Source organism: Anneissia japonica, unplaced genomic scaffold (genome assembly GCF_011630105.1).
Source record: "Anneissia japonica isolate Jap-2015-1 unplaced genomic scaffold, ASM1163010v1 scaffold16806_len104710_cov188, whole genome shotgun sequence".
Lineage (NCBI taxonomy): Eukaryota > Metazoa > Echinodermata > Crinoidea > Comatulida > Comatulidae > Anneissia > Anneissia japonica.
In genome coordinates, this window is record NW_022719008.1 from 44,700 (window position 1) to 67,423 (window position 22,724).

Sequence of the window (22,724 nt, forward strand, 5' to 3'; positions counted from 1 at the left end):
CATTATCACCGCTAATTTGTGTAAATATATTTATACAGGAGTTCCAGCAGAAGCAGATCCTGGAACAGAGATTTTTACAATGACCGCTGTTGATGCAGACAGTGCTGAGCACACTTCAACTGAGTACGCCATCCTGGCCACCGCTAGTGTCAAGGATGGTGTTCAAGCAGAGGCAGACAGCACTTTCTCTATTTACAAGAAAACAGGTCTCATCACCCTCAGCAAAAAGGTTGATGGAGACGCATATGAGTATTTTGATATTACTGTGAGGGCGATGGACACTTTATCCAGTATTGAATCCTTGGCAAATTTGAAGGTTAGTGGCATTTATCTGACAGATCACACATGTAGATTAAATATGTTGTTTCTGTAATTTCTGTATAAATTAGCAGTGATAAAGATGATGGCAAATATTATGAAGGTTATGAAGATTAAGATGATGATGTATTTGGATCGATAATAATGAAGAAGGTAATTATTAATATAGAGATAGTAATGAAGATAGCAAAAATGGTAGTGATGATAATAATAATGTGATAATGATGATAGTAAAGATGGTGATGTTGATAATAAAGATGTAATGATGTTGATACTGGTGATTTTAGTAATGATGATTTCCATGATTATTATAAATAATGTTTGTTGTTGAAGGTGTATGTCCTTGATCCAAATGAACGGGTTGCCCTGGTTGTCAATGCACCAATAGAGGACGTACAAGCCAAACAAGATCAGCTCATCGAGTAAGTTTTTCAAACTGCTAGTAAGCCAAATTAAAATGCTATGTAGGAATCAACATTTGATCAAATACAGTATTAATATGAGATTTAAAACTAAATGTATTTTTTTTTGATAATCTTTTTTCAAGTCCTAATGAGCTTTTTATATTTTTTTATTTTTAGTGTAAAGCAATATTAATAATATGGGGATATTACTGAGCTTTTTATGTTTTACAGAGTGTTGAGCAATATTACTCGGGGTATAGTGTTCATAGACGATATTGTGCTGTACACTACGGAGAATGAGAAGGGAGACCCAGAGCAGACCTTGATTAGCCTAAATGTTGTAGATCCAGAGACAAATGAAGCAATGCCTGCTGATGTTGTTTTAATGAGAATTGATGAGAATTTTCAGTTAATCAATGCACTTTTTGATGTTGTTGATTCTTATGTAAGTAGCAGATATTGAAAAATTTATTAAATTATGTAAATTATCAAAATATAGTTATTATTATTTATTATTATAATATACATTTTATTTATTAATTTTTAATAAATTATATTATTTACTGTATTACTAATTTTATGTGTATATACATTATAATATAAATATTACTTGATATTTATTTTACTAGCCTGTGATTACTGGTAGTGGTGGACAAAACTGGGCACTGTTGGAGATCGCATTAATAGCAATAGCTATTCTCATATTTATTGGAACGCTTGCTTTCTGTGTTATTGTATGCTGCTTACGCAAAAGGTAACCTGCTATTTCAAATTATTTTGTTTTCTGTTTTTTCTGGACATGTTATTATATTATATTTTAGACACCTATTAAGTAATGTATGAATGAGGCCTTAAGCAGCATGTGATGACACAAAGCAGATAGATAAGGTCATGGGGTGATGATGGAGCCTACAGTATGTATTAATATGTAGAGGTGAGGCCAGTGCATATTGGTGAGGGATATTTATGTGTTTGGTTTAGCATATTATATAATTTCTTATTTTTTGAACAGTTTATTTGTATAATATTCATGTTATCGAAACTGTTTTATTCAACAGCTACAGAAAGAAATTGAGTATGCGTCATGCTGTTAGCTTTGGAAATGCTCAGAACCTTCTTGATAACAATCCCTACGATTACCAAGGGTAAGCTCAGTAGCATTATACCATCATCTTATATTATTAATTAAAATTATTTTATATTATTAATTAACATGTGGTAACCATTCAATTAATGTTTAACTACTGTATATCATGATTGTCAATATGGAAGGTTTAATAATTATGAATGGAGTGTGGAACACTCTTCGTAACATTTCATTTATATTGTAGACCCTAATACCATTATGAAAAAAGAACTTATCTTTATCATTGGAGTAACTTTTAATACCGTCAACTAACTTGCTTTTTTCCTTTTTGTTTTACCAATTTGTACAAAATTCAGAAACCCAGGTTTTGCTGATAATGGGTCTTTAAGGTACATGTCAGAAACAATCTTATAACCCCTAAGGTGTGTGCTGCCCCCAACTTCAGATATCGTGTTTTACGCATGTAAGATAGAATTTACTGTTTTGCTCAACTTGAGCTTTAGTGTTTGGTTTCCTGATGTGGCATTCCTACACGCATGACCCCGCCCAGTTTTTAGTCTGAGATATTTTTTTGAATAAATGCAAATATTGTCATACTTTTTTAAATGAAGGTGAAAACTACTGTACAATTGGTTGCTGTTATAATATTTATATTTTTTAATGGTGCTTTTTACGTTTTTTGATATTCATGCTGGTGATATTACATGGTTTAAACTTTATTTTTGCTTTTATAAACACAATTTATTACTGTTTATTTTGCCATTTGTTACCACAGATTAAACTTCATTGCATGATGTTAGTATAATTACTTTTCCTTTTCCATATTTATAATGTAATGCTGTTATTATGTGATTGGTTTCTTCATCTTAGTCATTCCTTTCATATATTTCAAATTTAATTCATTTCTAATTTTGAGTCCCTAACACTATCCCAGTGTAAATTCCCAATCCTTGTTCATTTATCTCAAAATGAATCATTTTTATTTGTTGATACTCTTAATGCTTTTATTTTATGGAATGGATGTGGCTATTCAAATATATTATCAATCCCATAAGATGCATGTGTTTTCTGTTGATATTTCTAAAATTCATGGATGTAGTAGGTCTTATTTATCCAATATTAATATTTATTTCAACCATAAAGATTTTAAAATTTACATAATTATTTTGGTTTTTGCATTTTCTGATAGTTGTTTGCAGCACGATGCAATATCAGTAGTTGTAAGATGTGACATACATTTGCAAACTTGTATATATTATATTTTGTTTTAGTACATATAGTATTCAGTACATATAGCACTAGATTTCAATGTATTGTGTAATTTTCTAGTGACAATCCTTTTTGGCTGGATGGAGAGGCTAGCATGAGTGACTGGCCCGATAGTATATCATTGATTGACAGCCGGCAAGTGCCATACAGGGTACGTAATACCACAACCAGCAAGCTCATTATTTCTTTAGAATAAGTTACCATTTATTGTCTGCACTGTTCAAATGTGGAAATCATTCCAACTTATTACTTACAACTTTTTATATAATAATAACAATAATGTTATATTTATATAGCGGATATTTATCAGTACATCTTTGCTATAATAATTCATAGTAATAAACTTGATTTTAATTTAAATGAATAATTCTGATATTCTTTTGTATAAAAAATGATTTATTTACCAGTGTATTGTATCTCCTTTTTTTACCAGGATGGGCCAATGGACTTCTTCTCTGGGACAACCACATTTGATGCCTCACACAAAGCCAAGAATGGAACAATCCAGAATGCACTACCTCCACCTCCTCCACCGCCAGGCCAAAGCTCAAGCAATACGCCATCTGAAGCGAGTTCAATTGAACTTTTAAAGCAAGAACTTGCAGCCTATGGATCATCACTAGACCCTCGTGCTATCCCAATAAATGAGTCTGAACTTGAGGAGACGCATAGTGGCATGTTGACACCCAAGCGGGTCAAGGAAATCCACCAGATGCTTGAGGAATTGACATCAACAGACTCTGCAGCAGCAGCATACCGACAAGAGCTTGATTATGACAACCAGTTAAGTACTATCGCAGAGGAAGAGGCATCGATGATTTCATCGTTGACAGAAGGGTCATCGTTGGAACATGGCCGACATAATCATGATCTCTACGCAAAAGTAATGAGACCCACTACCATCCAAGAGGATGGAGAATGTGCGGATGTATCATCAGAATCAACATCGTCATCCACGCAGGCTACCGTCTTAAGTGTGACAACATACAAACTGAAAACAAATGGTGATAAAGATGAGCCGATTGTGAATGGGCATGTAACAGAGATAGAATCTGAGGAGTCAGATTCAGAATCTGATGGGTGTAAAAAACATACTTACACTGTCAACCACTCCTCTGAATTTTCTGATGATGATTCAGTGCATGACTCTGACAAAAACTCTGATATATCAACAACAACAGCTAAACAAAGAACATATGTTTATACCATTAATGCAGATGATGATGGTTCCAAAGAACAATCTGAAGCAGCCAACCAACGTCTCCGTGTGGATATGGGTGGAGAAGTCGCTCTAAGCGATGATTCATCTGTGGAACTTATGCAAGAAATTTCTGACAACAATAATTTTAGTTTTAGTGGAGTTACAAACCCTGCATTCCATGAGGAGGAAACCCACCTTTAAATTTAAATGTAAAATATTTAAGTGAAGATGTATTTTAAAACAGTAGACATGGATACTGTAAGTTTCCCTAATGTTTTTATTTCATAATGTAATTTGTATAAGTGTAAGCTCAGATGTTTCTCACTGTTTGTCTTTAACTAAATTTCATTCAGTAAATGTTTCTCATTAATAAATGTTTTTCAAGTTACAGGTGGGGCCTGCCAGTGATTTTTTTGCAGCTCGCAAAAATGAATTAAAACACTGTCTTTGGCCCGCCAAAATAGTTATTTCTTTACTTATTTGTTTCACATTCTCAGATTAAAATAGAGGCCAGCCAATTCTGGCTTATGAGTGAAATACAGGACATTTTTAAAACACATGCAGAAACATGATTAAAAAAGTTTTAAAAACAAAATATACAAACATTTCTTAAAATAGGATTTACTTAAACACAACAGACTGCCATAAAAAGAGGATTTGATAGGCAAATTTAGCTACCCTATAATAGTGGTTGCCATCGCTCATTAAAAAATTGAATTTGTCATTAGAGGTTAAATCTGCAAAGGATGGGTTGATTTGAACAATATAATCGTACAGGTGGGTAAAGCAGTGTAATTTATTTTCTATACTGTTCAAGTTGCACAGACAGCATTTTATATCATCAACTGGTATATTGTTATTATGCCCAACCTCAATTGCAATCGGGGCACAACCTGACCTAAAAAGGGCTAACGCTCACCTATTACATTTCTTCATGAAAATGGTTACATAAGTAGCTGTTCCATAAATGGATTTAAATGAGTGATAAGTGCGCAGATTATTGCGCGAATTTGGATTCTTTCTGTGACCATTGAAAATTGCTTCTTTCCAATGGTTTTCTACAAACAATTTAGCTGCGCTATGAGCACGACTTACCAAATTACGAGTATTTGTTTGTTCTTCGTCATTTTTTTTTTGTGATTGTGACTATACTTGTTTTTTTTTTAATACTGTAATTAAAATTTTATTATGCAAATAACTATGAAATATGTTTTATAAATAAAGTATTTTTTAATAATTTGGTTGGAATTTCTGCTGTTTATTTTTTTGGTAGTCTATAAAAAAGACATTATTGTAAAAGAAGCCAAAGGAGCCATTATTTCCTGATATGAAATTACTACAAGTATTATTGTCTGATAATGACGGGTGACACGTCAAAACATGTCGTTTATAAGCTTCATATATTATTATATTATTTTTATTAGATGCATTACTGCATTTGTTTTACTATAATTGCTTTTTAAGTCAGTTGTGACATCCACATTTTCTATGGCTCTCTAATCAAAAAAATTAAACTGCTGGTTGTGGTGGCCGGTTGCTGAGTGATTACTGTGGGTATGCATTACGTGCGCATATTACTCCTTCCGTTTAAGGCTACAGCTCGGCTGGCACTAGCTTTTGCAAGTTTTATGCACATGGTGTGTGGTGCATACACAATTATATAATCTTATTTAATTAAAAATTGTTATGTTACAGTAAAATACACAACCCCTCAGTTCACTTTACACAAGATTATTACAAGTATAACATTTACGGACAACTCTTTTAGATTAGTCTTAGAGAGATCCCCATCCATATCCATCACTATCACGATGATTTGTTAGTAGTACGCACACCGACACTCTTTACACAGCTCTACTGGCAGACATTTCTTTAATTAAAATGTATTGTAAACATTATTATGCATTATTTCAGCTTTGCCTAATTTTTGCACAATCACATTGTTATCTCATTACCATTATGCCTTTCTAGACCTTGCCTATTACGGAAAAAGACTTTTGAGTCCAGCGCCGTAGAGTGACATTTTATTAAATGTTCGCAGCATGCGTTCATAGCTTAGCCTAGCAACGAAATATTCCATTGCGATGTACTGTACCCCAGCTTTGGGACTATATCAGTCAGGGATAGGAAGATTCAGTGCAAATGAAAGTGATGACGTCACCAGTGACAATACATCGTAGTGACCTGGTACCAAGTAATATTATACAAGTCTATCTATTACCACATGCCTTTCTGTAATGATTATTATGCTATGTGTTATTATATTAATGTTACCAATATTATCTCCTACAGAGGGGATAGTTATGAATAAGTTAGAATGATAATAGGAATAAAATTGCCCAGGGTTTAAAATGACAGAGATAAATCTGCTAATGGATTTAATTATAGTTTTGCCTATTTATGTGCATTAAATATAATTAAATGTTCCATTAATTTGAATGAACACCCGGCATTGGGTTAATAAATAGACATGCACACAATGAAATTGAGATAAATACCAATGCATTTATTTTTTAAAAACACAATGAATTTGAAATAAAGTTTAACAATACAGTATACAAAATTGAAGTTAAAACACTTTTATTTAGTATATAGTAATATGAACTGAATATACCATACTGACTTGGGTACTGACAGGAACATCAATTGAACTGCATTGGCTCTCATTTATTGTCCTCAAAACATTAAAAAATTATAATATATACTCCAAATATTGAAATGCATGCCATCATGTTGAGATTCAATATTTCAACATTAATTATGTCATATTTAGGAATGAAAAAAATTATCCATATTTACAATCTTATATGCACAAATACCAATCAAAACATTATCTCTAGTAGGTGACATAACAGTGATTTAAACCACGGAGGTATTTATACCTCCATGTTTAAACTAACGATCAAAGCAGTCTTACTCTACTGATCAAGGCTACCTACTGTACAAGCTCCTTTGAAGCTCTGAGCCCATTGTTAAGCAATGGGCAAACCCTAATCAAACAATAGGATAGACCAGTTTTGGGAACTGTCAATAATGATAGTACAGGTACAAAAAAATATTATACCTAATGTATTACCAGGGAACGGTTAACTGTTCCCTGGTATTACTTACATTACAGACCACATCATCATTTTCAAGCCTAAAACATACTGGAATGCCTCAGTTTTATACATAATAATTGAGCATGCTAACTGGGTGCCCTCATTAAGATATGAGTTCTGCTTATGCTAATTTTGTGTATCATAACTTGTGTGACAGATTTATGCAAAATGTTGTGAGCATTAGCTGGGAGTTATTAATATGTGACATTTATAAAGCACTCTACCAGCAAGCCGACCCCAGAGCACATACAATAAATCATATTTAAACATACAATACAGTTAACATGACATTATAATAAAAGAAATTCATCTTACAATATACAATATTTAGTCTAGATAATTTATTTAAACAATTTTCATTTAGTATAAAATAAATTATTCACCAAATAATATTAGTTTAGTTACAATAATTACAATTGGTTACAATTAATTAATTTAGTATATTTACATAATCAATAATTTGCAGTTGTTGTGGAGAGGTGATTTTTTTGGTCAGGTCGAAGGTAAAATTAAAAAAAAAAAGAAAAATACTTATTTACTTATATATTCCATTAGATTATATAATTATAAGCAATTAGTAGAGCTCCGCATATTACAATATAGAAAAATTATTATACGAAGGTTAAATTCTTGAATGCATTAAATCTAACCTAAGTATAATAATTTTTTTTTGTTAGTGTACGATGCATGCTCTACTAATTGCTTTATAAATCAATCGCCGTCTTTAAATTTTAGTTTTTGATAACAAACAAAGCAGTCATCGGTTGCTATAGTGATAGGATCAGTATACTGTGTGCCTATTTACATTCAGCTGTGTGTATGCTGATTTGTGCTCCTGCAGTACGCGTTAACTACACATCAGCAGTACAGTACGTATACGATGAATAACTCTTGTAATTTGCATTGTGTTAGAAAGAACTTGTTTGTAATGCTATTTTATTTATTTATTCTTTCTTTATACTGAATATACACTTTCAATACATAGTATTACTTTCCAAAGTGGTTCAGTTCTTAACTACAAAATGTTAAAAGCAGATATATACACATTGTAACCAAAAATAATGATAACTTAACTACAAATTAAAAAATATTTAAAAGGAACATTAAAAGAAACTTAAGAAAATAAAAAATTTAAATAATAAATATGAAAATGCAAGGTGAGAAAATCAGGTTAAATCTTCAGTTTTTGTTTTGTTCATGAGGGTCCATTGATTCAATGAATTCCTTAATTGTTCATATTTAATATTGAATTAAACTTATTTTATGAAAGTGATTATCAATTACAATTCAATTTTCATCAAAGTGCACGATGTCTTCGCGGTGACGAAATAATAAGACTTTTCTTTTGTACACAAACCTAAAAAAAATCTAACCAAGCATCCACTAATTGAAAAATTAGTGGACTGCGGGGGATAGACATTGGAGTTGCAGTGATGACGTCACGATTGACTTATCATATAAATTATTGTATTAGGACTTCAGTCTCGTCTTGGACAAACCAGTCAGGTGGGCAACCTCCGCCTTGAAGTTGTTGATGGACAAGAACACCTGAAATATTAACCATTTTATTGAAATCATGGTTAATAATGGTACTATACGTGGAAAAATAAGTAAACATTATTAATCTTATTTCTAGAACCACGAACTTACCTAATACCAAAAGTAGTGTAATACCAAAAGTAGTGCGATACCAAAGTGGATGTCTCAATACTGTACACAAATTAAGTTTTTATTAAGCCGACACATTTTTCCAGGAGTTACTGTAGAAATAAAAGGAAAAAAATTTAATGGGACATCATCATTCTGTACAAAATAAAGTAAAATGTCTATTTTATGTACCCCCAAGCATTGAACAACTAGGTTACTAGCATTGCATAAATAATGACGAGTTGATTGGCCGAGCAGTTAAGTCAGGAAGCCGTAACCTTCAGTTATAATATCAGCGCTGGTTCAAATGGCTCATGTGCACAAAGACCCAGTACATCCTTCGAAAATAGTAGGGGTTACCCTGGTGTACTTGTCATTCAGTCCGTTATCATTTAATGGATATGCCACGTAGGACATTGATAAAGTTCACTTATTGAGGTTTTAGTAACATAATAATAATAATAATAATATTAATAATAATAATAAAAATAAAAATGATTATATTACCCAACATACTTAACCACTATTTTCTCTTATCTCTTGGCAGGAAATTTATTATAAATGCTAATGGACAAGCAACGGTTACAGAGGAAACCGATATGGTACTGTAAAATGTTATTTAATTGAAGGCAGTTTTAATTTAAGGTAAGAGAGAGGTTAAAATTGCATTTGAATTCACAAATCAATGGTCCAATTGGTTAAGGTCCCTTCAAGGTGCCTGCATTAAACAGCAGGAGGTCATGGGTTTGAATCCTGGTTGGGGAATTTTTTACACACTTGCAGATTCAAACTGATGGCCAGAGAATTGGCTGCACATTTCTATTTTAAATAAATACAGTTGCATGCACTTGAGCTTGTATTTGAAAGAGGTAAACAGGTTTAAACAACATTACGTTAACATAATGTTAAATTGAAACTTATGACACTTTAAAAACACCTTCTGAACACTAATACTGTATATGCCCATTGAGATATAAATTAACACATTGGTTAATTAACACATTAATTGTCATTACTTGAAAGGAATTTTATTTAATTTATAAACATTTCAGAAACCACTTCAAGCAGTAGTAGGCCTACAATAGAGGAACATGACAAAAACTTTGCCACAAAAGAAGTAGAACTTGACGTTGAAGGAGGTGAGCAGTTTTATTAAATTCAGCATTTAAAAAAAACAAAAAAACACCACACCACCACTGTGCGTTGAGAACAGTGGCTCCTTGCTACTTCTTTGCCTGGCCTGCTACTTTAAGGTGTGACCCCTTGGAATATTATTCATTTATGGTGGCCTTGGATCTATGATATCCAAGGTATCTGAAAACAAGGTTAAACTCCACAAGTTGTTGTACAGAGTCAATTCATTTCTGTGTAATAAGAGACCCGGTCGAAGGTTATACATTAGCAGAAATGTATTGAAGGAAAGATTTGAGAATAAGCACTACGCTAATTGTTCAGGCTTGGGTCTCCAGAATAGTAGCTCAGCCCATGGAGGCACCTAAGATTGAGTTAAATGGATTACAGTGCTTTGCAGATGTCAAAAGAGATCTTTGCTAAGCGAAGTGGTGGTACACAAAAAGCTAAATGTGTGCCATGAAATGAAACAAACCAATATTGAAATGAGATTAGGTGGTGTAAAGAAAGATAGATCATCCGGATACTAGGGCTCTCGTGAGAACCAGATGGGATGGAAAGTCTGTAACTGTAATAATGTATTCATTCAAATAAATGCCCCGCTTTGAATAAATGCCCCTCTAACGACTCATTGGGAATAAATGCCTCCCTCAAATAACCGAACCATAAACAACTGTTAACAATTGTTAACAAAGTGAGGCTCTCATTTTATTGACATTATAGTGACAGATTGATTAGTTTATTTGTAAATTATACCTTGGGAGGTCAGTTGTCAAATTGCTTGGTGATGGGCCCAGAAGAATTTTGTTCAACAGCAATGAGTCCCAGTATGAACTCTGGGAAGTTAAGTTTTTGAGATATATGCGTCTACAAAAGTTACATGGTGTAATAAATCCAGGAGATGGGAATCCTCCTGACGCGAACAAGAATGCAAATGCTTTTGCGGAGCTTGTTCAATGTCTCGATGACAGATCGTTATCACTTATAATCTGTGACGCTAAAGATGATGGGCGCAAAGCCTTACAGATCCTTCGTGAACTTTATCTAGGTAGAGGAAAACCAAGAATTATAACTATGTATTCTCTCATAAAGTTGTGTACGCAGTGAAATTCCTATTATGATCTGAAAGTCCAAGGAACTACACCGACATCCTAATGTCACTGAGTAAACTGCAGAATGTTCTCATCTGTGTCATGCCACATATTGTCGCAAGACACAGAGGAATTATCAACACACAGGTGTCTTTGCAACTTCATAGATCGAAGGTCTGCGATATACATTACTTGAACAATATGAGTGCATCAACACACATATTTTCCTTTATCAATAGCATAGACGGTCACAAACAGGAAATTAATCAAAAACTTCTCAAGAAACTTGAGCAATCTCTTGGCAGGAAATTTATTATAAATGCTAATGGACAAAGCAACAGGTTACAGAGGAAACCGGTATGGTACCGTAAAATGTTATTTATTACGATCTGAAAGTCCAAGGAACTACACTGACATCCTAACGTCACTGAGTAAACTGCAGAATGTTCTCATCTGCAACGTGCCACATATTGTTGCAAGACACAGAAATAATCGTTATCCTGGCATGTTCCATCCCTTACGTGGCATGTTGGTTGAGCCAACAGAAAGAAATATAAAGGCAACACAAGAAGGATTATTACATGTTAACATTGAATCGCTTGGAGGCAGTCCTAATTCTGGCATGCCCTATTCGCATACAGTAGAGAAAAATGCCAAACTTTGCCTTTATGATGTTTTCCATTAAGGGAATACCAAAAGAGAGGCAGAGATTCTACGGAGAGTGGGACATTGCCCCCAACTACAAGGAATTATCAACACACAGGTGTCTGAGCAACTTCATAGATCGAAGGTCTGCGATATACATTACTTGAACAATATGAGTGCATTAACACACATATTTTCCTTTATCAATAGCATAGACGGTCACAAACAGGAAATTAATCAAAAACTGTCTTAAGTTTCCCTTAAGGTAGGTTTTAGTAACATAATAATAATAATAATAATAATAATAATAAAAATAAAAATGATTTTATTACCCAACATACTTAACCACTGTTTTTACAGGTGGATGGCTTTCAGTCAGCTGCTCTCATAAAGTTGTGTACGCAGTGAAATTCCTATTACGATCTGAAAGTCCAAGGAACTACACTGACATCCTAACGTCACTGAGTTAACTGCCGAATGTTCTCATCTGCGACATGCCACATATTGTCGCAAGACACAGAAATAATCGTTATCCTGGCATGTTCCATCCCTTTTGTGGCATGTTGGTTGAGCCAACAGAAAGAAACATAAAGGCAGCACAAGAAGGATTATTACATGTTAACACTGAATCACTTGAAGGAAGGCAGTCCTAATTCTAGCATGCCCTATTCACATACAGTAGAGAAAAATGCCAAACTTTGCCTTTATGATGTTTTCCATCAAGGGAATACCAAAAGAGAGGCAGAGATTCTTTGGAGAGTGGGACATTGCCCCCCAACTATGAGGAATTATCAACACACAGGTGTCTGAGCAACTTCATAGATCGAAGGTCTGCATTATACATTACTTGAACAATATGAGTGCATCAACACACATATTTTCCTTTATCAATAGCATAGACGGTCACAAACAGGAAATTAATCAAAAACTGTCTTAAGTTTCCCTTAAGGTAGGTTTTAGTAACATAATAATAATAATAATAATAATAATAATAATAATAATAATAATAATATAAATAAAAATGATTTTATTACCCAACATACTTAACCACTGTTTTTTTTTAACTTTACAGGTGGATGGCTTTCTGTCAGCTGCTCTCATAAAGTTGTGTACGCAGTGAAATTCCTATTACGATCTGAAAGTCCAAGGAACTACACCGACATCCTAATGTCACTGAGTAAACTGCCGAATGTTCTCATCTGCGACATGCCACATATTGTCGCAAGACACAGAAATAATCGCTATCCTGGCATGTTCCATCCCTTTCGTGGCATGTTGGTTGAGCCAACAGAAAGAAACATAAAGGCAGCACAAGAAGGATTATTACATGTTAATATTGAATCACTTGGAGGCAGGAGGCAGTCCTAATTCTAGCATGCCCTATTCACATACAGTAGAGAAAAATGCCAAACTTTGCCTTTATGATGTTTCCATCAACGGAATACCAAAAGAGAGGCAGAGATTCTTCAAGAGTGGGACATTGCCCCCAACTACGAGGAATTATCAACACACAGGTGTCTGAGCAACTTCATAGATCAAAGATCTGCAATATACATTACTTGAACTATATGAGTGCATCAACACACATATTTTCCTTTAAAAAAAAAAAGCACAGACGGTCACAAAAAGGAAATTAATCAAAAACTTCTCAAGAAACTTGAGCGATCTCTTGGCAGGAAATTTATTATAAATGCTAATGGACAAGCAACGGTTACAGAGGAAACCGGTATGGTACCGTAAAATAATAATAATAATAACTTCATTTAATAAAGCGCAAAACAATATCCATTAAAAATGTTCATCGGTGCTGTACTGAATTGTAAAATGTTATTTAATTGAAGGCAATTTTAATTTAAGATAAGATAAGATACAATTTATTGCTCCAAGTTGGAAATTTGTGTGTGTATATATATATATGCTTGTGAAAGAGAGGAATTAGAGTTACAATTGCATTTGAATTCCCAAATCAATGGTCCAATTGGTTAAGGTCCCTTTAAGGTGCCTGCATTAAACAGCAGGAGGTCATGGGTTTGAATCCTGGTTGGGAAATTTTTTACACACTTGCAGATTCAAACTGATGGCCAGAGAATTGGCCGCACATTTCTATTTTAAATAAATACAGTTGCATGCACTTGAGCTTGTATTTGAAAGAGGTAAACAGGTTTAAACAACATTACGTTAACATAATGTTAAATTGAAACTTATGACACTTTAAAAACACCTTCTGAACACTAATACTGTATATGCCCATTGAGATATAAATTAACACATTGGTTAATTAACACATTAATTGCCATTACTTGAAAGGAATTTTATTTAATTTATAAACATTTCAGAAACCACTTCAAGCAGTAGTAGGCCTACAATAGAGGAACATGACAAAAACTATGCCACAAAAGAAGTAGAACTTGAGGTTGAAGGAGGTGAGAAATTTTATTAAATTCAGCATTTAAAAAAAAAACAAAAAACACCACACCACCACTGTGTGTTGAGAACAGTGGCTCCTTGCTACTTCTTTGCCTGGCCTGGTACTTTAAGAGGTGACCCCTTGGAATATTATTCATTTATGGTGACCTTGGATCTATGACATCCAAGGTATCTGAAAACAAGGTTAAACTCCACAAGTTGTTGTACAGAGTCAATTCATTTCTGTGTAATAAGAGACCCGGTCGAAGGTTAAAGGCAGCACAAGAAGGATTACAGGTTAACATTGAATCACTTGAAGGGAGGCAGTCCTAATTCTAGCATGCCCTATTCACATACAGTAGAGAAAAATGCCAAACTTTGCCTTTATGATGTTTTCTATCAAGGGGATACCAAAAGAGAGGCAGAGATTCTTTGGAAAGTGGGACATTGCCCCCAACTACGAGGAATTATCAACACACAGGTGTCTGAGCAACTTCATAGATCGAAGGTCTGTGATATACATTACTTGAACAATATATGAGTGCATCAACACACATATTTTCCTTTATCAATAGCATAGACGGTCACAAACAGGAAGTTAATCGAAAACTTCTCAAGAAACTTGAGCGATCTCTTGGCAGGAAATTTATTATAAATGCTAATGGACAAGCAACGGTTACAGAGGAAACCGGTATGGTACCGTAAAATAATAATAATAATAATAACTTCATTTAATAAAGCGCAAAACAATATCCATTAAAAATGTTCATCGGCGCTGTACTGAATTGTAAAATGTTATTTAATTGAAGGCAATTTTAATTTAAGATAAGATAAGATACACTTTATTGCTCCAAGTAGGAAATTTGTGTGTGTGTGTGTGTGTATATATATATGCTTGTGAAAGAGAGGAATTAGAGTTACAATTGCATTTGAATTCCCAAATCAATGGTCCAATTGGTTAAGGTCCCTTTAATGTGCCTGCATTAAACAGCAGAAGGTCATGGGTTTCAATCCCGAGAATGGGCCGAACGTTTCTATTTTAAATAAATACAGTTGCATGCACTCGAGCTTGTATTTGAAAGAGGTAAACAGGTTACAACATTACGTTAACATATGTTAAATTGAAATTTATGACACTTTAAAAACACCTTCTGAACACTAATATATGCCCATGGTGATATAAATTAACACATTGGTTAATTAACACATTAATTGCCATTACTTGAAAGGAATTTTATTTAATTTATAAACATTTCAGAAACCACTTCAAGCAGTAGTAGGCCTACAATAGAGGAACATGACGAAAACTTTGCCACAAAAGAAGTAGAACCTGAGATTGAAGGAGGTGAGCAGTATTAAATTCAGCATTTTTAGAAAAAAAAAACACCACACCACCACTGTGTGTCGAGAACAGTGGCTCCTTGCTACTTCTCTGCCTATAAGCCTGCTACTCTAAGAGGTGACCCCTTGGAGGGTAAAATTAAATCTTTATTACAGTATAAGTTCTCATGTAACACTGTTGAGATGTAGCTTTATTTTTTTTACCCCTCATTTGCTTCCAAAACTACTATGGCTACTGATAATCTAACAGGTGATGGGCCCAGAAGAATTTTGTTCAACGGCGATGAGTCCCAGTATGAACTTTGGGAAGTTAAGTTTTTGGGATGTATGCGTCTACAAAAGTTACATGGTGTAATAAATCCAGGAGATGGGAATCCTTCTGACGCGAACAAGAATGAAAATGCTTTTGCGGAGCTTGTTCAATGTCTGGATGACAGATCGTTATCACTTATAATCTGTGACGCTAAAGATGATGGGCGCAAAGCCTTACAGATCCTTTGTGAACTTTATCTAGGTAGAGGAAAACCAAGAATTATAACTATGTATTCTCTCATAAAGTTGTGTATGCAGTGAAATTCCTATTATGATCTGAAAGTCCAAGGAACTACACTGACATCCTAATGTCACCGAGTTAACTGCAGAATGTTCTCATCTGCGACATGCCACATATTGTCGCAAGACACAGAAATAATCGTTATCCTGGCATGTTCCATCCCTTTTGTGGCATGTTGGTTGAGCCAACAGAAAGAAACATAAAGGCAGCACAAGAAGGATTACATGTTAACATTGAATCGCTTGAAGGCAGTCCTAATTCTAGCATGCCCTATTCGCATACAGTAGAGAAAAATGCCAAACTTTGCCTTTATGATGTTTTCCATCAAGGGAATACCAAAAGAGAGGCAGAGATTCTTTGGAGAGTGGGACATTGCCCCCAACTACGAGGAATTATCAACACACATGTGTCTGAGCAACTTCATAGATCGAAGGTCTGCGATATACATTACTTGAACAATATGAGTGCATCAACACACATATTTTCCTTTATCAATAGCATAGATGGTCACAAACAGGAAATTAATCAAAAACTGTCTTAAGTTTCCCTTAAGGTAGGTTTTAGTAACATAATAATAATAATAATAATAATAAAAATAAAAATGATTTTATTACCCAACATACTTAACCACTGTTTTTTTTTTAACTCTACAGGTGGATGGCTTTCTGTCAGCTGCTCTCATAAAGTTGTGTACGCAGTGAAATTCCTATTATGGTCTGAAAGTCCCAAGGAACTACACCGACATCCTAATGTCACTGAGTTAACTGCAGAAAGTTCTCATCTGTGTCATGCCACATATTGTCGCAAGACACAGAAATAATCGTTATCCTGGCATGTTCCATCCCTTTCGTGGCATGTTGGTTGAGCCAACAGAAAGAAACATAAAGGCAACACAAGAAGGATTATTACAGGTTAACATTGAATTGCTTGGAGGCAGTCCTAATTCTAGCATGCCCTATTCACATACAGTAGAGAAAAATGCCAAACTTTGCCTTTATGATGTTTTCCATCAAGGGAATACCAAAAGAGAGGCAGAGATTCTTCGGAGAGTGGGACATTGCCCCCAACTACGAGGAATTATCAACACACAGGTGTCTGAGCAAATTCATAGATCGAAGGTCTGCGATATACATTACTTGAAAAATATGAGTGCATCAACACACATATTTTCCTTTATCAATAGCAGACGGTCACAAAAAGAAAATTAATCAAAAACTTCTCAAGAAACTTGAGCGATCTCTTGGCAGGAAATTGATTATAAATGTTAATGTCAGTTATCAAATTGCTTTTAACACACACATGATTTAGTACACTCTATAATAGTGGAATGTCCCACCCCTATTGTAAATTAAGTGACCTGTGACCAATCACAATGTACGACTGTATATTATATATTCTTTGTGTGAATTAAATCTTTATTACAGTATAAGTTCTCATGTTCTCATCTAACCTAAGTATAATAATTTTCCATTTAGTGTATGATGCATGCTCTACTAATTGCTTTATAAGTCAATCGCCGTCTCTTAATTTTAGTTTTTTATAACCAACTGTTGTAGCAGTCATCGGTTGCTATAGTGATATGATCAGTATATGTGTGCGTATTTATATTTAGCTGGGCGTATGCTGATTTTTGCTCCTGCAGTACGCGTTTATCAGCAGTACACTACGGATACGATGAATAACTATTGTGTTAGAAAGAGCTTGTTTGTAATGCTATTTTGATAGACTTTCGTCAAAGAAATAAACATTTCAGCAATCGAGAGAGAATACATTTCATGATAATACCTACGTTGTCAGCTGTATATACACGCTACGGATTACCTGCTATCTGGAGTAGGATGTAAACTCCTAATTGTATGTAAACAAGGTACAGTATAGTGTTGCAAGTAAGGAAGATCAGAAAGATTTATCTTTTGAAAATTTTACACAGTATGTACTGTACTTCCTAAAATTGTATAATACACTCCAAGTATCGAAATGCATGCCATCGTTTCGGGATTCAATATTTCAACATTAATTATGTCATCATCAGGAATATTACTGATGATGACATAATTAATGTTGAAATATAGAATCCCAACACGATGCATTTCGATACTTTGAGTATGTATTATACTATCTTATCTGAGATTATTCAGTGGACCTTTCAGTAGTTCCTAAAATGCTGTTAGGTTGTTCAATGTAATTTTATTTACTGCTTCATAATTGGATATTGGGAAAAGTATGATGCTGCAAGTAAGGAAGAGCAGAAAGATTGACTTCTGAAAATTTTACAGAGTATGAGGGGCCAACGAAGGCATGGGTTACACGCCCTGACTTTAAGCAGAACAACAAAGACAAGGGGACAAGTAGAGCATGGTACACACAACCTGGCCTTGAATGGGTGGGAGTGTACATACATGGGCAAAGCCTAAATAGTGGAATAATTCAGTATTATTAATGTTGGGGCACATTACAGACTATAACAACAATGTGTTTCATACATTAATTCAAATGAAAAATAAAGGATTCATCTTCAAATTGTTTCATGACAATAAACTAATAAATTTATTTAAATAAATTTGAATTCAATATCAAAAGCATTATTTTGTAAAATCCATAACTGGTGAATGTCTTGGGCATCTATATTTTTTTTCTCCAGAAAAAAAAATCAAACTCTTTGAAAAATCATTATTTTTGTTATTAAATATACTTTAAAGAAAAATAAAGAATTATTGAATTTAATATATTTTTCTTTATTGCATAAACACAGCATTGCATGCATTTTCATTCTGATGTCAATGTTCTTTGTTACCTTTGTCTACTGTTATAGAGCAGTCTTATGCCATGATTGACCACCTCATTGTATCCTCTCTTTTCCTTTCAACTTTGTATCCATTCCTTTGCTATTTTGTAGCTGACATTTGATGACGGCCAAAATTGATGTTTTCAATCCAATGGAAAATAAATACTTTATATATATATGTACAATTTTCCTGGTCACATTATGGAACATTTCAGTATGCAGTAAAAAGTTCATCAAGATATGGTGTTTTCTGTCTTTCTTTTTATTATTTAAGGTCTAAGGATCCCAATGGTCATAATGAGATAAGAAATTCAGCCATGTCATCCACAGTCTCTAATGAAATGATCTTGATGTCCAATTTCTTTATAAAATTTCATACTTCGAATCAATCATCAATTGTGGATAATACATTTATTATTGCAGTTTTCTGGTTCAATCATAAATTCTGTTCATTCCAGCATACAGTCACTCGTTGCCAAAGATTTTCACTTTAAACAAAATATGGCTTTTGAAGAAAGTTCAGAGCTACCCACTCTTTGTGTTGGGTATCAAAATTGATCGACAGATGCCAACAATCATGTCACATTTGCAGGACCTGTCACAGATCAGATGAAACAAGTTGAACTCCAATATAGAGATCAGATGCCTTGTAAAGATTGCTCAGTAATGTTTTCCTCCTTTGTGTCACCTGTATACGATCCTGCATTGATTTGATAGGTCAGCGGATGTAAATTCAGTGATTGCAATGAGTTGTTCAATGAAGTTCTTGTGGGACAACCAACCTGTTACCCTCACTATGCATTGTACAGTGAATCATACACATCATAATATCTAGGTCTAATAATCACTGATTGCTGTAGGGTCATAGTCGATTCCACCATCAAGTTTGCTTACTAGCCCCATATCATAGGCAGGTGTTGGTTTGTTTCATGTTCTTAGCATGACAAGTAATCAGCTTGTTTAATCTGCACCAACTCTTTTGAGGGAGAAGACTGGTAGAATCTCTGCGGGGACCTGAAGGTCCAATCTGTTTGTGTCCAAGCATTCATAGCAGTATACCGCAAAGTTCTTGCAATTCAAAAGTTTGTGGTCTCAGTATTTGATTTGTCCATAAGCTGATCCATGTGTCATAGACAATTGTGACGAGTTTACCCCACTGGTTGTCCACGGGTCGCAGGTCATGATTAATGTATTGCTGCAGATGCACAATTGCAAGACAAGTGTTACATTGATGCTCAAGTTTCTCAATTTTTTCTTATCTCATATGCCATTGATCCTCTAGCAAAGAAATGTCATGAAAAGAATCCTTTAACCACTTCAATACAATTTCAACAATTTTGATACCGATTATCAAATTTTACTTTGTTTGACCAATAAATAAATTTACCTAGTCCAAAAAATAAAAACAATAACTAGCTATTAATTTTTAATTTTAGATGCTCTATTACAGAACCTAAGATTTATTTGTTCACCAAACTTCAGGGTACAATATAAATATTTGATTGATGATGATGAGAATGGTATTCATTGGTAGGTATGAACAGCACAAGAACTTACTGTACAGTAACAAGTCATTGACATCTTGTAAAATAATTTAATTATTCAAACGAGATAGAAATATCCAGAAATGTAAGAGAGGGAAAGCTAAGAAAAAAATAACCTATCAAAAGTCACAAGTGTATAGAAATCGTGCTAAAAACATTAACACAATTCAAAACAATTTCAAGGATATGGCAATGGATGCTGGGTTTATACTGCTTCATTTGAAAATGAGGGATATGAAAGGCAAGTTATTAGATATATCTATTTCTGATGAAAATGAAGCCAACAACAGTGCTTTGGAAAAAGAAATTGAAGAAATGATTTTTGTCCTTGATTCTTTTAATATACCAATTAAAGGTTATCATGAAATAGCTCAACGTTATTCTACATTGCCCAGAGTAAATTTACTGTTTAAAAGAAAACAAAAAATGAAAGAAACATGCCCCTTAACAGAAATTGACAAAACAGTTGGTGATAATAGATACATTGGTGTTTTTCGCTCTATACAACAAACTCTTCACTCTGTTTTGAGTGACCCGCATAAGGACCATTTATTGAAAGATGGAGTTGCTAAAGTAAAATTGAGTGGGGATGGAACCCGTGCAGGGAAGAAAATCACATTTTGTAAACTTTAATTTACAATAATAGGGAAAAAAACTTGCAAGTCTGAACAGGGCAATTATCTTTTGGCTATTGTCTAGTGCCCAGAAAATAATAATGCTTAAAAGCTACATTGAGCAAACTGTTTGAAGAATATGATAATCTTACATCAATTATTATCAATGAAAAGACAATTCGAATTGAGAAATTCCGTGGCGGTGACCTTAAATTTCTGAACCAAATAATGGGAATAGGGGGATTTGCTAGATCTTACTCCTGTTTATGGTGCAAATGCCCAAAAGACTTGAGATTTGACATGGAAAAAGAATGGTCTATGTGTGATGTATCTAAAGGTGCAAGAACTCTTGAGGAAATTTGTTCATTGGCTGGTAAGAAAAAAAACAATTACAATTGTGTATCAAAGCCTCTTTTTAGTTCAATTCAGCTGGTAAATGTGGTGCCAGACACGCTACATTTGTTTCTTCGAATTTCTGATCAAATGGTCTACCATTTAATAAAGTACCTACAAGATTTAGATAATCATGTTCGGCTTTCACCTGAAAATTTATCAAAATGTCAACACTTATTTATTGCCAATATTGGTATTTCAGAATGGTACTTTTTTGTGAAAGATGGAAAATTAAAATATGAATCATTTACAGGCCCTGAACACCGTTTAATTATGTCAAAAATAAATTTAGAAGAAATTATACCCGAACATCCTAAACTAGAAGCAATTGTTTTATCTTGGAAAAATTTCCAATCACTGATGAATCAACTTAATAGGCGTATGACAGAAACCGACATCAATAATTTTGAAAAAGCCGCAAAAGAATGGGTAAATTTGTATGGGAGTCATTTATATTTAACAAAAGATGTGACGCCTTACAGTATATGCACATTCTGGCATATCACATTCCAGAAGCAATTAGATTGCATGGCAATATCTTTAATTTTTGCCAACAGGGACTAGAAAAACTTAATGAATTAGTAACCAAGTGGTACTTCCGATCGATTGGAAGTAAAGCTCTTGCACAGATAATGCACAAGCAAAATCGTCTACGTATTTTAGAAGGTACTTGTAAACATCCGCCCAAACTTCAGACAGTTTGTTCGAAATGCAAACTACCAGGCCATCATAACAAACGAACATGTTCAATGTAATGTAGTATTAAGGTTCAATGGTATTATTATTGCTCATAGCCTTTGTCTTTGCATGCAAAGACAACTTGTGGATCATCTACCAGGGGGGAAATTTCATGAGGCATCTGATCAAATTCGTAAAGAGATGAATGCCTGTCCAAAACACAATCTCGCACCGGAATGGCTGTTTTCGCATTTAGATCGTAAGCAGAGGGAAATGCCTAATGCAAACACTATTACAATAGAAGGCATCATTCTTTGGGCTCAAAATGATACTATTGCATACCTAGATGCCCTTGATAATGACACCTCTAAAAACCTGATCCACAGTGCCATAAAAAATCGGAAACATGCACTAGACATGACATAAATGACATAAGAAAAAAAGTAGCTGCAAAACTAAGAGACCAAGAGAAGAAACTAAAGGATAAGGAAGTCAAGAAAATGGACGACATTAGAA

At 34.0% G+C, this 22,724-nt stretch overlaps 1 protein-coding gene and 1 long non-coding RNA gene across 2 annotated transcripts in view; one reads left to right on the forward strand and one right to left on the reverse strand.

Annotated features, from left to right (window-relative positions):
• Nucleotides 1-5,370, forward strand: part of LOC117110695 (cadherin-23-like) — a gene marked incomplete at its 5' end in the record, with an annotated part of 48,020 nt that extends 42,650 nt beyond the window's left edge. Inside the window, 7 exons of the mRNA XM_033253454.1 lie at nt 39-316; nt 652-740; nt 954-1,167; nt 1,352-1,476; nt 1,781-1,867; nt 3,139-3,229; nt 3,512-5,370. Of these exons, the coding sequence (XP_033109345.1) occupies nt 39-316; nt 652-740; nt 954-1,167; nt 1,352-1,476; nt 1,781-1,867; nt 3,139-3,229; nt 3,512-4,480 (1,853 nt within the window). The remainder of the gene's footprint in view (nt 1-38; nt 317-651; nt 741-953; nt 1,168-1,351; nt 1,477-1,780; nt 1,868-3,138; nt 3,230-3,511) is intronic.
• A 2,687-nt stretch (nt 5,371-8,057) lies between these two features.
• On the reverse strand, nt 8,058-22,714 carry LOC117110694. Its single transcript, XR_004445757.1, has 3 exons — nt 18,989-22,714; nt 9,031-9,140; nt 8,058-8,928 (listed from the first exon to the last, which is right to left on the reverse strand). It is a non-coding gene; the product is annotated as an uncharacterized LOC117110694 (long non-coding RNA).
• Between the last annotated feature and the right edge of the window lie 10 nt (nt 22,715-22,724).